Genomic DNA, 10,035 nt, shown 5'->3' with positions numbered 1-10,035 from the left:
CTCCTCCTAAAGTTGGTTTATTTAAACAAATTGTGAATCTTTGATTGTTTGACCCTTGAAATGATTTTAGACTTAAAGTTTTCTACGTTTAACTACATTGTTGGACTCCCAGACTTCTTAACTACAGAAAGAACCTATTGAACCTAGCAATGGATACACCATCTTCTAGGAGTCAGTGAGAGGGTAAAGCAGATGAGGAATTGTAAATGCAAACAAGTTTAAGGCCATCTGGCAACATAGGGCAACATAGCTAAATGCGATCAATGAGCAGAATGGCTGTAGGTTAAGTGGCTTTGGCAGCCCACCTTTTGTTGGTGGTCAAGATTGTATTGCAAGAAAGGAGAGACTGAAAAGCCCATTACTTTTACCTGGGAATGAAATACAGATGAAGTTGCCTGCCCGACGGATTTACAGCCAATTAGGTTACTGCAATGTGGTGACTATTAATAAAGTCAGGCCCATAAGGTGCTGCAGGGCCACCTTTTTCTAACGTTCAAGAAAAAAAAGAGCAGGCAAAAAGTCCCTGTGGTGGCGGGGTGTGGTTAGTTCAGCTGCAGGGGGTAGAGAGTGGGAGGAGTGGTTCAGTTGTAATGAGCACATCTGTGTGGCGGTATTATTGCACGTGCTGATGAGCTCTCCCCTATAAAGGGAGCAGGGAGAAGGAGGAAGAGGAGAAGCGGCTACACGAAGACATTGGTGTATGGGCAGGGCAAATGAAGGCATTTTACACCCGAACGTACGACTGAGCGTGTCATCTGTGTCCGGGAGAGACCCCGGTAGCACCAACCTTGCTACAGTCCCTTTAATTAATTAATTAACTAATTAACCTGTAACACCCTATTTCAAAAAGTGTTATTTGATAGTGTGTTGTTGTGTTTTTTAAAAAGGCACAGCGGTAATTAGTAATATTTAAATATTTATAAATTCCATGTACATTTTTTAGTAAACCAGCATGGACAAATCATGCAGGGGCCTTACAATGATACACATATATTTAGTTAATAATGATTTGTATTCATTTCACACCTGTCTGCTCATACTTGGCCATATGTACTTGAAAATGCTGTTGTCACTTTTGACAAATAATGTTTAATCCTATTTCTTGGATCTAATTAAACAAATATTCCTCATGGCATTAACTAGTCGGCCGACTTCATTAATGGCTAATATTTATGAGATTTGCTTGATGGTTCTAGTGGCACCCAAGTCATAGACGAGGGAAACTGATAATCATTTTATCACATTAATATATTAAAGCTGTCCCTCTTTGCTTGTTTCCCCATTATCCTAATTGAGTACAAATTGGTTAAGAGGGTGCAGTATGGCTATCAAGCGCCTTAGTTTTATCAGATGACAATTTAAGCCCCTGAGATCCTATTAGGAAGAAAGCAGCTAATGTTTAAAGGCGCTGTGTCAGCTTACAGGGGGAAAGGGGGATGGTGAGCAGCAGGGGGATGACAGGGAGATGAGGGAAAGGGAGGGTAAGATGCTGAGAGACTGGTCATGTGATCAAGTCAAGCTGAAATGTGAAGAAATAGCTGACTCAGTTGTATGTATGAAAGCTAATTATAATTTTATTTAGACAGTTGATAAAGTGCTCTTTTAAATTAATTTTGATTAAAATATCAGTAAGGGGTCACATGACAAGAGAATTAAAAAAAAAAATGAAGTTTCCTTTATCAAACAAAACAAATGATGTAATGGAACTGTCAGGTAACAGAGGGGACAGAGTTACAAGGGTAGAAAGTTTAATCCAGGATTAAGGTGTATGTCCTATAATGTGTTCTATAGGTACAAGCAACTCGGAGTTGCCAAATAAAATTCAGATGCGTACAAACAGTAAACCACATCTGGGAAGAACAGGTTGTGCTGTAGTTTTAAGTGCATCCTTAACAGATTTGCAGTTCTTTAAGGTCCTAAATGTACTTATTAAACCAGTGCTTTTGTCCTACAACTATGTTACTTCATTGACTGATGCAGATGGAAGTCATGAGGGAAATGAATCTGCGTGGCATTCAGGTACTTTAGTTTTTAATCCTTTGTTTATCAAAGAAGTCAAAGTGTTTACCGTCCCTCTACTCATCCAGATTAGGACCTTCTCATGGTTAAGGATTTCCTTGCTTAATGTCTAATTTTTACCTCTTTACCGTTTTAAATAAACAAAACACAAAAGCTTTTGAGTGATTGTCACAAATGTTCTATATTTTAATGAACAGTAGTCACATGACGGCACACTTTGTTTCTGCAGTGTGCTTTATCTCTGTCAGTGAGACCTGGGCCTTGGTTTTCAGTGTATCCACATCCATGTTTTGAAGTTTATTGAGGAATGAATCCTCAACCTCCTCCTCTTCCTCATCTTCATCCACCATTTTTGCGAGGTGCTCTGGCAGGTCAATGTCATCACCGGCCATCTGAACCGTTGCAGCGTCTCAGGCATTCCATCACAGAAGTCATAAAGTAGAAATACTTTCAGAATGATGGTAGAACATGATAATCAATATATGGATAGCTAAATGGTGACTGGAGGATTCCTTACGTCTGGGAGTCTGTATTTATCTCTTTGTACCACTCTTGAATTTGCCATCAGCCTTCTTTGTGGCAAAATCTTTGTCACGCTGAATCCTGCTGAACACACATGTATGCAAGACAGTCAAAGTGAGTCATAACGTAAAAAAAACTTAAATGTACTGCTGCAGCTTAATTTTTTTTTATCTTTTAAATCCATTGAGCTAATGATAAAAACATTTCAATATTTGGATCTGACCTATATTTCATCATATTTACTTTGCCTTCTCCAAGAGGCCTAAGCCCAAATCAACGTATCCGGGCATAAGGACAGTGTATTAAAAGGTTAATGGGTAGACGTAGAAGCAGGTGGCTTGGAGTAAAGCTTTTCTTAGAGATCAGTATTTTATCAGCAGCAGCATTACCACATTACAGCAATGTTGTCGGTAGGGGTGTCCCAATCAAGTTGATTTGCTCCCTATCTGAGTCATTTAATATTGAGTATGAGTCCCAATCCAAGATTTGTATTTTCAGACATAATACAGCTGCATAGTGCTCACTTTAAGTTTATTGAAATTATTAAAATCAATCCAATGTCTATACTCTGAGCTGCATTTCTTGAATGAAAGGTGCTATACAAATACAGTTTACCATTGTTATTACTTGACAATGGAATATCTGTAATGCAAGGAAACAAATTCTTGCATCCAAGTTGCTCCTTAATGGGGATTTTTATTAATGTTTTTCTTGCAAAATAAGAAAATAAACAAACAAGCTTTTTTTTTTTTAAATAATTCTATTAAGGGCAGCACTGATTTTAAGAAAATAATCAAGTTCAGAGATCTCCAGAGCATCGACTCTCTGTAACGACTCTAATTTGTAGTGTCTTTAATTAATGAGGATAGTCATAGTGATAGTGATGGTCGAGAATTGGGAGCCGCCCATTGGTGCTGCAATTGAATATCTAGGGAGTTCATGCAAATTTATGCAGTGACCTTGAGACAGGAGATCTTCCCTGTTTTGTCAGTTTCTTTTGTCTTTTTCTGGAGCAGTTTTGTGGAGGTTGGTGTCTCCTAATAAGCAGAAAAAATGCTAACTATTGTGCCTACCGTCTAAAATTTCCCACTGGCCAAGCTGAGTCTCATGTGACACCATCGGCCGCCTCGAGTCGAGCTACAACGGTGCAGTTCACACTGCTGCAGCTTTTAACTGCAACATTATAACAAGGTTTGGTCTCGTCTCAAATCTTTGGTCTGAACTCAGCTTAACAATCAGGGTCATAACAAACAAAATTCACACATGAACTTTGTCACAGTTACTGAGTGAACTGTGTTTTGTTGTCTGTTTATATCAAATTTAGCCAAATAAAAATATTAGTATTGAATGCAGCTCTGTTGCTGCCACCTCGCAAAATGCTCAAATTGCAGACATTGACTTGGGAGATTGGCTTGGGACATCCGTAGTTGTCAGCAAGGAAGGGCAGCTCGCACTATGAAAGCCTGAGGCTATTCTATGAAACAATATCTTATTAATATAATCAACAAGTCAAACACACTGTTTGGGTTTACCTGCCTTTGTCTGCTGTGTATGAGTTTGTGTGGATCAGTAAGAATGAAGTCGCTACCATTTTATGATCCGATTGACTTTTTTTTTAGATGCTCTCACTTCATTCCCATTTTGTTTAGAAATCTGAGAGGAGACGTTGTTTGACCTTTGTGCCTTGTCATAATAATTATAATTAATTAATATAATTATAATTAATTATAATAATTGTCACACAATTCAGTTGAGATTGATCTGACAGAGTCATGTTAAGAACTTCAAAACACTTTTACACCACATGTCCCAATTAAGGTCAGTAAAGTATTATTTAGTTGCTGTTGCCAACACCTCTGACTTACTTTACTCATACTTTTCACATAATATATGGTTCATTTAGGCAATACTATGTTATTAGGAAGCACTGCATATATTTCTATCACTATGCTGATGACACCACATTACATTTATCTGTGAAGCCAGAAGACACAAATCACTGATTTTCTACTTCTAAATTCAGACAAAACTGAGGTTTTTGTATTTAGCCCCTCATAAAGACACTATTTAACCACATAGTTATTCTAGCGATGCCTTGGCCTCCAGTATTACTGAGGAACCTCACAGGGATATGTCCTTGAACTCATACGCATAGCCAGTCTCTGGGGCTGCCTTCTTTCACCTGCACAGTTTTGTCAAAATTAGAAAACACGTTGTCTCAGAGAAATGGTGAAAAATGAATGCAAGCATTTGTTACTTCTCCATTGGACTATTGTAATCCATTGTTATTGTATTTTTAGGATGTCCCAATAACTCTCTAAAAAGGCCCCAGTTGATCCCATATGCTGCAGCAAAAATACTGAGAGGAGATATAATGAGAGATTATTTTTCTCCTATTTTTAGCTTTTCCTCATCGGCTCCCTGTAAAATCCAGAAAATAATTTAAAATCCCTCACCTTACATGTAATGCCTTTAATGACCAAGCACCACTATATCTTAATGACCTCAGAGTGCCCTATTATACCAATAGGACATCCTCAGTTCAGGCTTACTTGTGGTTCCTAAAGTCTCCAAAACTACAATGGGAGGCAGCGCCTTTCGATTTCAGGACCACCTCTGGAACCAGCTCCTGGTTCAGGAGTCAGACACCCTCTGCTTAAAACTTTCCTTTTTTAAAGTTTATGGTTATGTTTTCTTAAACCGAGGCTGCTGGGGGAGACATCCCATGATGCCCTGAGTATGTCTCCTGTCCTGTTCTCTCTTTCACTCTCACCGTGTTTTTTATGTGCCACTATTGCATGTCATCAACTTTGTCTTCTCTCTCCTGTAGAAACTTGACTTAGTCTTGTGTCAGATTATTGTTATTACACAGAGCGTGGAACATAATCAACACTGTGGGGATGAACACTGGAAAAGATTTAGTTACCTAAACCAGAAACTTAACCGTCATCAACCCTTCAATCCAGATTTACTTCTTTATATACATTGAACTTGCGTCATTTCTAGTATTAGCCCACTTCTGTAGCTGAAGCTGCAATGCTGTCCGACTCAGTACAATAGGGCAAGTTCCCTTGTTGGTACTAGATTTGACGTGTCTATTTAAGTGTGGTCTGCTCAGGCCCTGACCCTGCTTTAATACGATTAGCTGCACGGAGAGCTGTAGCTTGGCACAGATCTGCGGTTACTTGATGTCTTGGCCTGGTTTGCACTCCTTCACCTTATACCCTTCCACTGCTGTGCCATCAACACTCAAGGATAATCTCAGCATTTACTGAGATACAGTTTTGTACTTAGTCCTCTAGTGGAATCACAGATCGTGTAGAAGGCAAACACACTGACATGTCTTTGAAGTTTTGTAGTCAAAGCAATTAAAATTGTTTTCTGGACTGTGTGGATTTACTGCAGCTGTGACTCCACAGACAAAGATACAGTCTCCAGTCTACATACAATCTATGTAGATAAAAACCAAATGAATACTTGTAGTTTAACTTTAATGACTTAATCCAGTATTTTAGCTCTTTTTAACAGCAAAGCCCCAGTTTTGTTTGCTGTATTAGTTCTAGAAAAAAGATGTCTAATATTATTCACTTTTACTTGATCACTAATTTAATATCTAATTTTCTAGAACAATAATATAGCCAGATGAAGAATATAACTTGAATTACCTTCTCGTAAAAGATTTTTAAGAAAATTTGGATTCTTTTTTTTCTTTCACTAGTGACCTCTCCTAATTAAATTATAATGTTAAACTGCCTGATTGACCTCCCACTGCTATTTGAATTTAAAGCAGCAACTTCCAAGTGTTAAACAGGCTGCCTCACTTTCACATGAGCAATAAGACCTTAACTTCATTACAATTTGCCTTTTAATTGAATATAACAAACACTTCAGCAAGACTCGGGATTGTAAGGTGATTAAATAATTATTGTTTTAAAGCGCACTGGCTAAGAGAGGTGTTTAATGGTGGCTTCTTGAAACCGAGCCATGACGAGCTATTACACGCAGAGCCTAATCTGCTTCTCTGGCTAATTTGAGCCCCAAGGAAATAAACCCCTACCTAAAGCTACCCTATAAGCCTGGCTCTCATCTGTTGATGTCACACATGCATCACACGTAGCCAAACAAGCAAGTTCAGCCTGCCCAACACACGCACTCACTTTTATAGAAAACTCAATTTCAGCTACGGTATGGTGTGTTTATTAATGTATACAGATAGATGGAAACTATACTGTACTACACTCAACATGGACTCTAACAAAGGGATGGGGACAGAGTCAACTTTAGTAATAAGGATCTAAGCTAAACACAAAACGAGTCAATGACTGTGCATCAGCCAGCCCAGTTATAACAGTAGCTTGAGGCCAAGTGGTGAAGACACAACTAAGTGGTTTTTTTAATTTTTTTTATTGTTATTATTTGAGAGTTGTCAAGAACCTCAGGTATCAATCAGGACCGTCCATTATATTTGGATTTGCTGGATCAGGAAACTTCAAGCTTTCTGTTTTCCCATTATGTTTACGTTTTGTCTGATAGTGCCTCAGCGATGTGTTCAATTATTTGGGTAAATTGTTACCTCTAAATGCTCTGGTTATGCAACTGTAAACACAGCATGAATGACAAGTGTCGTTACTTAAAATGTTTGCGTCTCGGTATTAACCATGAATCACATCTCAGTACGTGCCTCCCGCATGGTCCACATTGCAAGCACACCATGTGTCAGTGGATGTGGAGTACAAATTTGCTCCTCTGTTGTCTAGAGTTGAGGCTTGATGTGTTTGTGTCTGTAGCTTTGTGACAAACACAAAGTGGAAGCCTACTTTGAATATTACTCATCACGCGTGTTAATCCCTGCTTAATGGATATGGAGGTTGTATTTTCTCAACATTAAATACTCAAACGTTTGTCCATAAAATATCGCAGGTGAATTTTATATATTGTGCAAAGTGCTTCCAACTTTACACAGTAAAACATTTAGGCATCTTATAATGTTATGTAAAATCACTAGTATGTGAGTGATATGTCCTCTACTCAAACACGCATTGATAAGTCATTTTTTTGGTGTTTTACTACACTAGTCATTACTATTATTTTTTGGTACTGTTTTCTATCATGCTATATAAAAAAATATATCTTCTCCGCTTACTCACTTTTCTTCTACCAGCTGTCTCTAGTACTCCTCAAACTCCTCCCTGGACATGCCTTTAGACTCCTTTTCCATCTGCTCCTGCTTTACTGTTATCTTCACCACCTCCTCCAGTAAAACTCTTCAACTTATCACCCAACATTTGATCCATGACGAATGCCACAGCTCAGTTAAAATGTTTTTCATTCCTACAGGCAAAAGGAAAATTGAGGGCTATCCGAGCACAGAGGGATAATGCATAAATTAAATATTAATATTTAAATTAAGAGACAGAGCTACTCACTATACAAACTTCCCAAATTGAAACCTTGCCTGATGTGTGTCAAGATGTTTAGGCTCTATCAGTAACTTGTGGCTGCAGTAATATCGCTAAAGAGATTAGCTCATAATTGACGGCCTCCAGACAATGGAAAGTGTTTCCCTTGTCAGCAGGATAGACTGTCAGGATGTTGGCACTGTTGTCTACATCTCAAACCAGCACAAATGACATTAGTAGATGTGGTGTGATGGTGTGTTGATAATAAAAACAGATTATAGAAAGAAATTATGAATAAATCCCATAATGCAGTTGTACAATTTTATAGACAGAATGAATACTGTAAAGGTACTACAAGTTACTAAACTGATTTTACAGTTCATGGTGCTGCAAGCAGATAAAAATATTCAGTAATTCAGTATTATCACTCTTTATATCTTTGTTTATATTTTTTTGTTTGTTTGTTTGTTTTACTTTAAATATGGCAGTTAGCCAAAGGGCTATTTTTCATCTTCACCCTTAGCAGATGTACGCCACCCTAAAAAAGAAGCCAATACTTAAATTACAAAGTCTCATGACGAATCATATGTTTGATATTGACTCTCCTTTGGCTCTGTTTTGGTTTCCACTGATTTATAAGCGCTGCCAAAAATTGTTGGTGGTTTACAGGCGGGGTTTGGATATCACAAAAATATTTTCAGCATAACTGATAAACCACAAACTAAAACAATACATGACATCTAATCCCAGATTTGTAGAGTATTCATTCAGCAGTCTACTGTATATACATTTTCACTCACAAAAATAGATTATCATTACTCTGGAGACTTTCTATTCACATTTTTGTGTTAAATGTACCCCAAACTGCCCCTATTCTTTAAATGCACAACACATGTTTTATTCTCCATGAAGCACAATTCAAACGAGTTAAAGATGTTTTGTGGCTTATTAGCATGTTCTGATGGGACCTCTGTTGCTAGTGGATTTTTCATTAATGATGCTAAGAGTATTTTTAGCGACGCTGTGCACTTAACACCTCCTTAACCTAAAAACATCTGAGTCTAACACAGAATTAAGCTCTGTACATGCACCATGCCAGATTTAAGTTCACCTAATTACACAGGATTTGTCTCGCATATCTTTCTGTCTATGGCCGTCAGCCAAACTGTGAAATCTGATTTATGCAGACTTGGCGAATGTTTTGCCAAAATACACTTAAATAAACTTCTTTCACTGTAAAAGATGATAATCTCCACCAGAAGTATTGTCTTGAGCGACTGCTTTGAGCAAAACAACCGAGAACTGAAATATGCTGCAGGGGCCTCATATGGCCATTTTGATAAGGATGATCCAAAGTTGCTCCTGAATCTTGTGCAGGTCTGATTCCCAGCTATCACAAACACTTGTATGAATTTATTGTGAGGTCATGTGTTATTCATTTAAGCACGTTGTGTCGGTCTCTACTTGTGACCTCAATGAAGATCAGACCAAATATCGCAAAAGCCCAGGTAATGTCACAGGGTTCATATACTTTTCCCTGCCAGTGTATTACAACCGCATTGTTTTTTTTTTCAGGCCTGTCAACTGTAGACAGAAAGGCTTATGGGAAAATTGGGCTACGGGCCTTCAGCTATTACATGGTCGCCACTATTATTCCTGTATTCACTGGCATTGGTCTAGCAGTTCTCATCCAGCCTGGAAAATCATCCAGGGAAACCTTGGAGACCTCTGGTGGTGGAGCAGAGGCTGTGCAAAGTGTGGATGCTTTCCTGGATCTGATCAGGTGTGTATGAAAGCCTTCTTAGGTAACTGAACAGTAACCTTTTTCAACATATATATTTTCTAATTAATAGCATTAACATTTAAAACACCCAATCTGTGTTTTGGATTCGTAGAAACATGTTCCCCTGATGGAAGCTTGTTTTAGAAAGGTAAGATCTGCAATGCCGTTTTCTTTTTTTTTTTTTGATGTTTTTACTGTCACCAACTATCAACATTTAGCCATACTTTTTATCTATGTATACTCTCACAGTGATCACTGGCCTGATCATCCACAGCTTCTTCACCCTGCCCCTCATCTATTCCCTGGTGACAC

At 38.2% G+C, this 10,035-nt stretch overlaps 1 protein-coding gene across 1 annotated transcript; it reads right to left on the bottom strand.

Moving 5' to 3' along the window:
• Positions 1 to 2,219: 2,219 nt before the first annotated feature.
• Positions 2,220 to 8,323, bottom strand: cplx4c (complexin 4c). The gene is given in 6 exon segments (XM_069158002.1): positions 2,220 to 2,431; positions 2,530 to 2,582; positions 2,584 to 2,622; positions 7,689 to 7,771; positions 7,773 to 7,849; positions 8,317 to 8,323. Coding segments are annotated over 6 exon segments (471 nt in total).
• Positions 8,324 to 10,035: the final 1,712 nt, after the last annotated feature.

Source organism: Embiotoca jacksoni, unplaced genomic scaffold (genome assembly GCF_022577435.1).
Source record: "Embiotoca jacksoni isolate LCO1_2020_lvr unplaced genomic scaffold, fEmbJac1.0.p SCAF_22, whole genome shotgun sequence".
NCBI lineage: Eukaryota > Metazoa > Chordata > Actinopteri > Embiotocidae > Embiotoca > Embiotoca jacksoni.
Note: the sequence above shows the minus strand (reverse complement) of the source record. Positions and strands in the feature narration are given on the sequence as shown.